Here is a 13,631-nt window from a genome sequence, read left to right as displayed (position 1 = left end):
CTTTTGGTAGAGATAGACTTATCTCTACCAAAAAGATACAAAGGAATGGATGTGGCTTCCTTCATTAGAATTCTATAGTTAGTGATTCTTCAACCTGCCAACAGTTTTAAAGGGATGTAAAATTTGGGCTCTATTAAGACAAAATAGAATAAAACTTATCATCTGCTCTCAGCCTCACGCCATAAGTGAGTAAAGAGAATAAAGAAGAATACATAACCTTGTATATACAATAAGAAGTAGTTACAATGCAGTCTATTCATCACTCACTTGATGGAGGTGGAGGGGAGGGAACTTAATTTAGATAGAGTACACAGAGGTCATTATTTGTTTGAAAGAAATAGGATTTAAACAGACTTAAAGAACAGAAAGTTACCAGATACACAAAAATCAAAGGATCAGAGGTTCCAAGAAGGAAAAAGTTCTCAAAACAGATCTGATGTTAAAAGGAGCTATATGTTCGGAGAAGGTGGTATGACCAAATTGTGGGTCCATATAGGACAGAGTAGGGACTCTGGATTTCATTCTGGGTTCAAAGGAAGCCTCTGAAGAATTCAGAGGAGGTACAAGATCTGATTTACATTTTTAGAAGATCATTTAATTTCAGAAGATCACTCTGGCTTAAGGACTGACCTAATAGTGCAGAAGTATTACTATACAGTCACAATACCATGGCTTGGACCAAGGAAGGGAACAGTAGAAATGGAAAGAAGTAAACAGATTCAAGAGTAGTTTTGGATGGAAGGGCTCGAGGGCTCATTGATAAATTGATGAATATGGGAAGAGGAGCAAAAAAAATCAAGAGAGACTCAATCAAGTTTCAGCAATGGGGTAGATGGAATTATATTGAACAGGAAATAAGACATTTAAATTTATGGATACATAAGAGTTCATTTAAAAACACCAGCTCAAGACCTATCAGAGAGCCACGTAAAGATACTAAGACAGGAGGATATATGGGTCTCTCTAAAGAAAGACACACGCTAGGTTCAAACATCTGAAAATTATCAGCATAGTTATAAAAGTATAAACCACTGGGTGGATAAGATTCCCTTAAGGAAGTGGTTCTCAAGTCTACCTAAGAATATCACTTTTTTTTTTTGGAGGGCAGGTGAGTAACCAGGGATCAAACTCGTGACCTCGTGCTTACTAAGCAGGCGCTTATGCCACTGAGCTAAATCCCGCAGCCAAAGAATACCACTTTTTAAAAATCCTTTTAAAGAATTAAAAAAAAAAAAATCCTAATGGCCAGGCTACAATCCAGACCTATTATATGTTTTGGGAGGGAGAGGACAAGACTATAGTTTTTGGAAGTTCTCTTAACAGGTTTTACTATGAGAACAAGGTTGTGAACCAGGATCTCAGGACAACATGCATTAAATGACAGGGGTAAATAAGGAATTATGATGCCACGAAAGCCAAAAATGGGAATGTTTCCAGGAAGCAATGGTCAAATGCATTGAAGTCAACTGTAAGTGGAGTAACCTGAGGAGACAAATGTGCCCTTTGGATTTGGTATCATGTACATCACTGGCGAGCCCAACTAGAGCAGTTTCAACTGAGGAATGGCGATAAAGTAGGCTAAAGAGCAATCTTAGAAGCAACAAGGAGACAGCATGTCCAGAAGATGCTTTCTAAGAAATCTGACCTTGAACATCAGCAGAGAAACAGCTGTACCTCAATGAGAATGGGAGGTTAATGAGAACTTGTGTGTTTTGTTTTCAGTGGTACTGGGGGAGTTTCTTGCATGTTAGGCAATTGCTGTACTACTTGTAGGGAAACTTTTAAAAGACAAAAGATACTGTGTGGATCTGGAACTAGAAAGACAGGAAATTCCTTGTTGAAGCAGTACCCTTTCACTGAACAAATATTTATTGAGCATATACTGAGGGCCAGGCACTACACAAGGTAATGGATAAAAAACTGCATAAGCTGGCATAGTTCCTACTCTTACAGAGCTTACACTTTGGTAGAGATACTTTGTAGGTCCATAAAGACGTAACACTATAATTGAGCTAAGTGCTCTGAAAGAAGGAAATAATCTATATAACAATTAAAAATAGCCAAAAGAGGTAAGAGTTCATAGAGGAAGCATCAGTTCAGCTGCGATCTGAAGGGTGAGGAGGACGGGGGAGATAAGTGTTCCAGCCAGAGGTGCTGACATGTGTGGCCTGTGGCAAGACAGAGCATGGTCTCATTGAAGAACTGAAAGAGACTAGTGTAGTGAACAAAAAGGAAGAGAGGAACAAGATGAGTTGGGATATGGATGGCTTAGTTCATATGGATTTGACAGGCATCATAAGGACATGGATTTGATTCAAGAGAGACAGCCATTGAAGGATTTTAACTTTTATTCTTTTTAAAAAAACAAAAAGCTGAGATTGTCACTAAAGTGATAAGGGAGTAAAGAGGTTAAATTTAAAGAATGAACAGGGGATAAAACCTCTTCTCGGGAAGAATGAGGGCTGCAACTTACTAGAGAATCACTGAAGGGTACTATGCAGGGCTGAGTGCCTATCTTGGTTTTGTGACGTGAACTACTCAGCTTGGTTCTGTGCCTTCCTCCACGATTGCTGACTTTGAGGGGGCAGGTGGAGAAGGCAGGGTGGTGTTGGAAGGGAAGAAGGGTCACTTTATGATGAGAATTCTGCTTCGAGATTATGACAAAGTAAAAAGAGAAGTGCCTGGTACCCAGATTTTGACAATGGGTAGTTTTTGGCAATGACATGATACACAGCATGGCCACAGCAATAGGTGGCAGGTTGTATTTGGAAGCAAGGAACTAAGGTGCCTGTGTAAGAGGGAGGCAATCAGCAGAAAACTAGGATAGGGAGGGGGATGCTAGGTGGAAATGTTATCAATGGCCTAAGCTTCATGTATTTTTCTTCTTTCATTTTCTTCACAATGGAAAAAGTTTCTTAAATCTATATGGAGTAGTTTAGTCTTTTTAAAATTTCCGCTCAATCTGTTTTAAGACAACAGTTGCCACGGTCCCTGTCTTCTAACGCAGCAGAGGACAAAGGCTTACCATGTAGTACTTGATTTTCTGCAGAATGTCGTCATTGGTCATAATAAGTTCTTTTGCTGTTGTTCCATCTGCTATGTTGGCTAGGATACACAGTGTCTGGAAGAGAATGAAGAGCCCAGCAATCAAGAAGGCTTTAAGATCCCCAGAGCCTGGGCAACTTCTCACTTGAAGGTACATGGATTCTCACAGGTCTCATTAGTGATGTTCTATTTCTCACCTCCTGACACTGCCATCAGTAACCACAGCCAATCAAAGTCTACCTTGGACAAAAGAGAACCTCCCAGCTTCTTGCTGAGCATTAACCAGGTAAAGCAGTGGTGTTGTATAGCTCTTACCAGCACAAAAATAAAAAATAAAATGCAATTTTACTGTTTTCTTTTTTTTTTGAAAATTTCATTTCTAAGGGAAGCTCTTGTGAGTAACCCATAAGATTCTTCAAAGATGCAGTGTCTGGTAGAAATTTCATAGGTACTACAGACTCCCTTCCCTTCCCTAGGCTCTACTGCTACTTGCTCCTAGGCTCATGACCTTCTGGGTGAAGGCCTACCCTGCCCACCAGTTACTGGCATGTGTAACAGGACTGCTTGACTTTGTGCAACCCTCTTAGAGGAACAGAAAAGGATGCGAGATGTGTACAGGAGTTCCGTTCAGGCTGCACTGCTAGTGAGAGTAGAGGGAGCCTGTGTCAGCTGGCAAGATGGCATATGTTGAGAACAGTTACTACGATGGGGATGGGAGTTTCTCCTCAGAGGAAGAAACTCTTCTTGTTAGCTGCTTCATTTTCACAGCTAGACAAGCAGGTGGCAAGGACAAAAGTAAAGGTGACAAGACTGTGGTAGGGTAACGCTGAATTTAGCAGTGATAGACCAAACCAATGCCAGAATTCACAATTCAACAAAAATTTACTGAGTATCTGTCATGGACCTGCCCGCTGCTGGCCATCAGGGTGACATTCCCTGAAGTCATTACATAGGCAACTATGTTTCCCTGTATTGTGACTAAAATAAAAACAGAGAACCAAAAAAGCTTGAAGTTAAAAAGTACTTGCTGGTTATTGGAAGGATCAGGGTAGGTTTCTTGAGGAGCCAAACCCGAGTCCTGAGGCACAGTTAGCAAACACTCAAAGATAGGAATGAGAGGTGGGGATAAGATATAGATTCAAATATTTCTCCAACTATTTTTTAAAAAAATAGGGTCTTGCTATGTTGTCCAGGCTGGCCTTGAACTGACAATTCTCCTGCCTTAGCCTCCTGAGTAGCTGGGATTAGGTGTGTGCCACTAACCCTATTCTGTGGTACACTTCAGCTAACTGAAAGCTGTTTTCTTTCTTTATTTTTTTTGGTACCAGGGATTGAACTCATGATCTTGTGCTTACCAGGCAAGTGCTGGAGCTGCTGAGCTAAAGCCTCAGCCCCTGAAGTTGTTTTCTTACTATGGACCAAATCCTCAAATATCCTATAGGCTAATAGTTTCATTTCTCCAAGATTACCACACTTAAAAATGAGTTTAGCAAAATAACTGGATACAAAACGAATACTCTAAAATTATTTGTATACTAGTAAGGTGAACATTTTGCTGAAAATAAATATAGGCAAAATACTGTTTAAATACTTTTAAGAAATTATCTTTTTTTTTGGTACTGGGGATCAAACTTACAACCTCATGCATGCCAGGAAGGTGCTCGTGCTGCTGAGCTAAATCCCCAGCCCAAAATACTGTTTAAAATAGCATCAAACACATGACATATATCAGGGTAACTTTGGAAAAAAGAAATGTAAGATTTACCAAAATCTACAAAACAGTACTATAGGGAATTAAGGATGAACTAAATATCCATCAAGATATTTATGGATTGGGAAATTCAATACTGTTAAGATACCACTTCTTCTAGAATTGATCTAGTTTTTAAAAAAAATTATGAAAAAATAAAACAAAATTCTTTAATAGAGATATACTGTGTATCACTGTCTTATAAGATATAAACCAAAAGGATTCTTATTAAAAAAGAAACAGATAACACAAAACTTTCTTTTCAATGACCTAAGATAAACTGGTAATATAAATGAAACAATTAGCATATATATTGAAATAGTTCTGAAAAACGAAATCTGTAACTTGGGGAAGTATTTGAACATTTCTCTATTTCCTATTTATCTTTTTTATTTTACTTGTTTATTTTGAGGTTCTCACTATGTAGTCCAGGCTGGCCTTCAACTCACTATTGTAACCCCGGCTGGCCTCAGACTAGTGATGATTCTCCTGCCTCAGCTTCCTGAGTGCTGGGATTACATGCATGCACTACCATGCCCAGCCTGTTATATATTTTGTGTTTCTCATATATGAGAAACCATGTGACATTTGAGTTTGTGTGCCTTATTTCCTTTATATTATGTTCTTAAGTTACATCTCTCAAATTCATCTATTTGATATTATCTCAATCAAAATAAAATTCCAGTTGGTCTTTTGGGGGAGAAATTTGATAGAAAGCAATTATACATTGTTAAGTAAACTTTTACTTGTTTGATGTAATTTCTATTTTACAAATGTATAGAATGTTACGACAACCAGTCACATTCAGCATACAGAGCAGTTCTACCACATCCTCTCTCCCCAGTTTTCCTGTGCTTACCCATATAGTCCAAACCCTTCTCCCTCCTTTCATCCTTTGGTACCTGTGATTTGTTCTCTGTTTCTATGATTCTCTCTTACGGACTGTCGTATCAATGGAATTGTACAGCATGCTACTTTTCAAATCTGGCATCTTTCATGTAGTATAATTCACTTAAGAGTCATTTCTGTTGTTGAATCTATTAACAGTTTTTTCCTCTTTATTATTGACTGGTATTCCATAGTTTATTCATTCACTTGGTATGTTTTCTAGGATTTATTCTAAAAGATGTATAGTGGTATTTTATTATTTGTCTGTTCAATTTTTTTTTGCTCAGTTTTTTATTTGGTTATTTTATTCTTGTTTCAAGAGTTCTTTATATATTCAAGACACAGGTCACTGTCTCCACTATATCCACAAGATATGAGTCATAATTACTAGTGGTTGACTTTCCATTTACACTCCATACAGTATAGGTTTTAAATTTTTTTTCTTTTTTTTAGGTTTTAAATTTTAATGAAGATCAGTTTATGTCTTCTGGATGGTGTTTTTACTGTCATATCTAAGAACCCTTTGTCTAATCTCAAAGATTTTCTCCTATATTTTTTTCACAAGTTTTATAATTTTACCTTTTATGTTAGGCCTATGAATAAATTTTTTTCTAAAATTTAACTCATATCTTATGAGTTAAAGTTTTTTTTTTTTTTTTTTTTTTTTTTAAGCAATTGAGTCAGCACCATCTGTGGACCATTTTTCTCCATTAATTGCCTTAGCATCTTTACTGGTAATGAAGTGGCAATATATGTGTTGGTCAATTTCTGGACTCTCCAATCTATTCTGTTGATCTACATGTGCTTTTTGATAACAGACTACTTGATTATCACAATAAGCCTTAAATTAGATATTTTAAACATTTTAAGTTTTTTACATCCTTCTTTCTGGACCATCTCCAAAATCTATATGCAATAGTACAATCCATGTTCTGCAAAAATACACTATTGCTACTGGTCTTTTCTTTTGCCCTTGTCTGAATTTTGCCTGGCCTTTCTATCTTGCTTTACTTTTCAAGATAGCAGAATTCCATCCAGGTGAGCAGTCTTCATAGACAAAATTCATTCTGATGCTCTCCAATAGTTTCTTTTGAGCAATGTATATATGTATGTTTGTAGGTATGTATTGTTGAGTCTCAGTAAGAATGTCATTTCATCTCATTTCAGTGATGCTTAAGAAGTTACATTTTTTGTGTTAAATGTTTGTCCATCATAACATTATTTAATTTTAAAAAGAAATAAATTACCACTTAAAACCATTTTGTCAAACCTACCACCTTTTCTGCTCATAAATTCCAAACAACCTCCTAAGTTCTACCAGCCTTACTTCCTAGACTGTCCTTCATAAACCAGCAGAACTACTCTAGCTCAGGAATAAACGACAAAAAGCATGGGCCCTGGAGTTAGACTTTCTGGGTCCAACTTAATGAGCTTGGGCAAATTTCACAGAGATACATACATATGAAGAGCTCAACGAATTTTGAAAATAAATACATTAATTAGATGATACCTATGTTAGGAAATTGAAGACACTGTTAATTCAGATTCTGGCTTAAAACCTTAACCTTGAAGGTGACTTTTAAGGGGAGGGGAAATATATATACATATATATACACATACACATATAAAAATATACACATACACACATATATATAAACTAGTAGGTATTTAGATATAAAATATATATTTTTCAGACCACCCATAATAAATCCCAGAAAATACAGAAAAGTGATTCCTAACCGGTCTCCTGATAATGCAGTTTCGGTACTTTCATGCCAGCTGTGAGCTCGCCCTTCTAAAATTCAACAGAAAATAGGGCTTGGGGTAGCAACTAAGAAAAGAAGATGCCTAAAGTAAAGAAACTAAATCTGACTCCAGGACGAGCAATAATCTTATCAGGAAGCTGCAGGAGTTTAAATTCAGAGAAGGACAGAAGCAATGATGCTAGAATAAAGCATCAACTCCATTAAAGGATGCTGCTCCTATAGAGACAAGAACAGGGAATTCAGTGTGTAGAAAGGGTGAAACTATGTTTTCCTGTACTCCAAGGAAAAGAATTACTGGAAAAAGAAGGAACGGAGGAGGATCTTATTGTCTTTAAGGCATATTCCATCTGAGCCCTGTCTTCTGCATATTTAAGTATTTCAGAACACTACTGGGATCTACTTTTATATTCATATTCAGCATATACTCTTTTAAAAAAAGAAACACATACCTGCTCTTTAACCTCAATGTTATGCTCTCCTTCCAGAATAAGGGTGACAGCCTGCATGATCTGCTTTCCATGTGTACTCATTATTTTATCTATATGCTGGAAAACAATGGGAAATCCACATTATTTTCTGAGAAACAAAGCATCACACAAAGAATGCTTCTAAAAGCCAAACAATATAATACATAACTGTAATATACCACAGCAAATAGAACTAGATGCCAAAGAACAGTGTTCATTATATTTTGAAGGTGCATTCTGCCTTCAAATGTATGTATTTTTAATGACCTGACCATGAAAAGCATATAGAGTTGGTCTAACAGAATATAGAGCTAAAATCATGGAAGATCTTAAACCTATAGATATTTTAGAAAAAGGTAGCACAAAAAATGGATCTCGGGGGAAAAAAACCTTACAGACATAGAAAATATAGTACAAGTTTATGAACATTGTTTTGAGGCATAAACATAGAAAGATGACTTCAAAAACAAATAAAACACAGAGAAGGAGGCCATCTATGTTTCTTCATCACCCTGAAGGACACAGAGAAAACACCATGAGCGATTATACCAGCAAGGCTCCGGCTCTCTTACTCTGACACATACCAACTGTTTTGCCCATTGACATCTACAGAGTTCTATAAATGTGGGTGGGGCAGAATTGTCTTTGGAATGACACTGAGAATAAATCTCTAAAGAGAAATAAGAATAGGCCTCAGAGTTTAGTGACTGAGGCAGAGAAAATCCATCCCGGCCAGAAAACCAGGTTAAGAATAAAGTAACAAAGGCAGACACCTATTTAGCACCAAGGGAGGAAAGGGAGATGACAAGCAGTGCAAGGTGGTGGCAGCAGTGCACACAGTGAAGCAGTTCCTGACATGCCTACGAAAGGACAAGTCTAGACAGCAACTCCTTGCTTCTTCGGGAAGAAACAGCATTTGAATCATACTTATAAGCAGATGTTGATAGGAGCAGAGAGAGACAACAATGTTGGCTAATTCATAGGCAAAGTTGGCTAATTGGGAAGCCTAGTGATTTTACTTACAGGCCGAGTAGAGAGGAGATTTCTAAGAAGTCCCAATGTCTTCATCAGCACATTCAAATCTGAATCTGATAATAACCGGAATAGCTGTTCAGTACTCAAGCTTCGTAAAATATCTGCTTTTATTTTTTGTTCAGCCTGAAATGCCATATTCTGAAAGGATTAAAGAAGTTGCAAGAATCAACTTTATCAAATTATATTTTAATAGTAACTGAAAAATTCCAAAGTACAGAGTATGCAGAAAACCCTTAACTAGGAGTCATACTATTTTTCTTATTCCTGCTCATCACATATGTATCTGTGAATCAAGAACAGGGTAACTGACACTCCTAAGTATAATTTTGAGAAAAATGATTGCTTTTAACATGGATTTTGAAATTTTTATTTCTTAGATAAATACAAATTTCTTACTTCTTTTTTCTTTTTGGTACTGGGGATAGAAAACATGGAGTGCCGGGTTCCATACCCAGGATGTTTGATTTCTTTATTTTGAGACAGGATCTTGATATACTACCCAATCTGGCCTTCAACTTGCAATCCTCTTGCCTCAGCCTTTAAGTTGGATTTACACATGTGTGTGACCATATCTAGCCTTTTATTATTCTGTTTATGGTTACTGAGCTGACTTCTCTGCATTTTACTAATTATTAATGATTATAAAGTGTTGTGTATTTTGAGAATGATCTCAGAGCACTCACTTATTATAGATGAAAATAAGCAGTGCTTTGTTAGCTCTACTGACATGTAAACTGTGTTCACAACACTATGTTAGGTTTGGGGATAGCTGGGGTGTATCACACAGGCAATGGTCTGGAGGCAGGAAGTATATATTCCCTGACTACCAGTAAGCCCTGATGCCCAGCAGCTACTTTTTTTCAATTTTCTCAAATTCACATTACGTATGAGCGCTCCTTAATTCCAAGCTTTGACAACATATCTGAAGGAGAAAAGAAGCAAATTCCAAATAACAACTAATAAGTCAAGTTTGACATAAAAATTTCCTGTACAATAGAGACTTACATGTGATTACTGCTCTCTAGGAACTTATTGTAAGAAACTGAGACAAATCAAGTTATAGATCAAGTTACCAATGAAACAAGCCAGTATAGCAGAGAAAAGAGTACTCCCTAGGCATTAAGAGACCCAGGCTAAAAGGGATCACAAGGTTTTAAACTCTATGAACACAGAACATAGGTACTACTAATACAGAGACTGATATGAATAAGATAGTTTATATGGATTTAAAGAATAGGATGATTAAGTTCAATTTCCAGCATTAACACTGTGTATGTTAGGGAGCTCCTGAGGGTTATTGAAATGACAGATATGAGGAATACGTAACAGTTATATCTGGATTTCAAAGTAACTTCTTCTACTAGGAAAAATTACTGACACTGAAGTGTAAACAGAACTGGAAACTGAGAACTGAAACTTGGGAAGAATATCTCCTAAAAATAGGTGAGAAGGAGGCTAGGTACAAAGTGAGTGAAACCAACCAACCAACCAGCCAACTCAAGTCCCTGAAAAGTTTCAAGAAGAGCTAAAAGCTGTACAAAGTTGAGTAGAAAAATAATCATGAAACTACTGGACTTGGTGCTTATTTCCATTCCAAAGTTCAAGTTCCATTCCAAAAATATAGTAAATAAAGCATGAAATACAGAAAAGCGTACAGGCTTAGTCCAGCTTCTTTCATTTACTGGCTGTGGGGCATTATCCTCTTGAGTCCTTGGTTCCTATTCTAAGGTAGATGGATCCACTACAGTGTGAAATAAGAATTAGAGGTAAAAAAATACATAACACACCTAGCTTAGTGTCTGATACACAATAAAACTGTAACTACTATGGTTATGTTTCTAAAAAGGCCATTGTAGGAGCACTCCTTTTATAATTTAATATCTTCAATAATCTTAAAGAAAAGCTGTTCTCTGATCTCATAAATTTAGTCTAATATTATAAATTATATCTAAGAGATTTAAGTATTTATTTACCTGGCAAGTCATTTAATCAATCTGTAAAAAATGGTAAGTATGTAAAGCAATATACATGTTAAGTGGCTCAATCCTACACTGAGATATATCTTAAAACATGTTGCACACCATAAACATACAATTTTTACTTGTCAATTAAAAAATAATTGTTTTGTGCCACTATTTGTAAAATTGATAAGAATACTCCCTAATTTATTTAAAAAAGTTGCCCTGCAGTGCTTTGTAAAATAGGGAGCTTTTTATATATATCCATGATAAGAAAAAATTTGTTGCTCTAAAACCAGCAAAGTGAAATTTCAACAACTGTTCGCTTTAAGTAACAATAACAACAACAAGAAGAAGAGAAGAGGGGGGAGGAGGAGGAGGAGGAAGAGAACGGAGGCATAGCCCTCTTGCTCACAAGAGGTGTTAATTCTGCTAACAGATAAACCTGAAAGCTGAATAGTAAGTCTTCCAAGCCTTCAATCATTAGAAAACTGGGCCTTAATAGTCAGATTTTTAAAAAAGAAAATTCTAGATATTTCAAATAACACAGTCTACAGTTCTATCTGTGAAAATAGCTCTAATCTCTTTGTAAATTATGACATAAAAAAAGGTAACACACCATTAAAGCCCAAATTCCATTCACTCTTAAGGCAGGATTTTCACTTTGGGTTAATCCACAAAGCAGCTCTACGGCTCCTGATTCTAAAATTGGCTGTGGAAAAAGAAAAGAAAAATTTTAAAAAACGGATTTGCAAACTGTGTATATGCCCTAGCACCCTATTTTTTTTTCCTTCTCTATTTTAACACAATTTCAAGCAACTTTCATAAAGCAAGAGTAATATAGGCACTAAAGTCACTTTGAGTAGGGCAAGAACAATCTTTCTCCACAAAAAAACTCAAAAAGCTCTTTTCCTTGTTCTTTTAGTTCTGAAAGAATCTGGGAAAACCTTAGTTATCTGAACATTTCACCCATGCTCTCAGAATCTAGTTTTCTACCCTCATTTTCACTGTCCTGAGACTGTAACTCCCTGTTTCATTTATGTACATGTCTTGTATGCTGCTTATAAAATGTGACGAGGAAGCAACGTGGCTGGTGTAAGTGGAGAAATATAATATACTTAGATAACCATATCATCCTCCTTCCAAATTGTCAGTTTCATTCCAGACATGTTGCAGATTTCATCTCTGAGGAGTACTTTCAGGACTACTACTTATCCATTACATAAGCAAAACAGACTTATACTTTTGTGGTCATGCCATATGTCACATCTAAAATACCATGCGCTACCTTGACCACTTATTATACTTGGGATACTATGAGAGTAGGCAGTATGTAGGAAATTCTAACTTAAGAGGATTAAGATTTTTCTGTTATTAATGAATGTTCAAAGGCCACCTATCAAGTGAATTTTAGAAACACTTTAAGGAATACAGGTCTATATAACTAGAAAAAGGATAGTGCCTCTCATCGTGATACTTTTTGGGGGTAATATTCCCCTACTTGCACAGCTAGTGATATTTTTAATATTTTGTCATAATGGCTAAGCATTGGCCTCATTCTATATACCTATATCCACATTATTTATTTATCCCACCATTTTGAAAATAGTGTATAAATTATGCCTTTTCCCTTAATACTCTAATGTGTATTTCTTAAGAACAAGGATGTTCGCTTAAGTCACATTTTAACTATCGACTTCACAAAAGTTGATATTAAAATCAAACAATACCTTTTTTAATCTATTATCCCTATTCCAGTTCTGTCAAGTGGCCCCCAAAACTTCCTCCCTTCCAGATCAGAATTTCGATTTTCATTTATTTATTTACTTAGGTGCTACTACACAAGCTCTCTACCACTAAGCTATGTCCTTCTCTCTTACTACCCACTTTCTCCGTTTTTGAGACCGGGCTTTACTAAGTTGCTCAGGCTGGCTTGAACTTGCTATCTTCCTGCCTCAGCCACTATAGTAGCTGGGATTATCCACCACTGTGCCGTGGTTTGGTTTACTTTTAATATTAAATCAATTATTTTAATGATTCTTTGCCTGAACTCAACTACTTTATTTTGTAATTACATGTTAAATATGCTGAAAGTATTTCTAGGCAATCTAAGAACTCTTTCTAGATGATAAATGGTGTCAGATTGGCTGTAACAGATTCTAATCAGGTTAAGAAACTATTATGAATCGCAGGAGAACAGATTAGAAAATCTACTGTATACTGCCTCTTTCTTTAGAATAATTGCCAGTTTCTTTCCTTTGGTTCTGAGAATTTGCACTAACTATCTCTGAATTATTATGCTATCAATTTGTCTTTCTCGTTTCAACAAAGTCTGCAGGTGGTACACAGAAAATAAACTCTACCAAAATGCAACTAGTAAGTGCCCCAAAACAAGTTCATAATTGTACCCCAACCGTACCCCTGCTGCAGGGGCTGAATCCAGGACCTCATGTATACTGTTAAGAGAGATATAATAACACAGTAAAACTAACTTTGTAAGGTTTCCCTCTTCTTTTATTAATTTTAGTTTTGTCCATTAAAAAAATACAAGGTCAAATAATTTAAAAAATGCAGAAGAGAAAAAAAAAAAAAATCCCTGCATTCAATCCTTCCTCTGACAACCAACACTAAAAGATTATTTTTTGGTGCCAGCAGTTATGTCCTTGAAATGGCTCATAACCCTGATTTATAAAATTAAATATTTTTAGCAAATATACTGTAG

At 36.2% G+C, this 13,631-nt stretch overlaps 1 protein-coding gene across 6 annotated transcripts in view; it reads right to left on the bottom strand.

Moving 5' to 3' along the window:
- Armc8 (armadillo repeat containing 8) overlaps nt 1-13,631 on the bottom strand; it is a 90,434-nt gene that overhangs the window by 11,090 nt on the left and 65,713 nt on the right. For all 6 annotated transcript variants that reach the window (XM_063249055.1, XM_063249059.1, XM_003476511.5 and 3 more), the window contains 4 exons: nt 11,529-11,621; nt 8,940-9,089; nt 7,899-7,994; nt 3,026-3,121 (listed from right to left, as the gene is read on the bottom strand). In XM_063249055.1, coding sequence (XP_063105125.1) covers nt 3,026-3,121; nt 7,899-7,994; nt 8,940-9,089; nt 11,529-11,621 — 435 coding nt within the window. The remainder of the gene's footprint in view (nt 1-3,025; nt 3,122-7,898; nt 7,995-8,939; nt 9,090-11,528; nt 11,622-13,631) is intronic.

This window comes from Cavia porcellus, unplaced genomic scaffold (assembly GCF_034190915.1).
Source record: "Cavia porcellus strain 051 isolate PalLab524CR breed Dunkin Hartley unplaced genomic scaffold, mCavPor4.1 scaffold_5, whole genome shotgun sequence".
Classification (NCBI taxonomy): Eukaryota; Metazoa; Chordata; class Mammalia; order Rodentia; family Caviidae; genus Cavia; species Cavia porcellus.
This window is presented reverse-complemented; position numbering and strand designations above follow the sequence as displayed.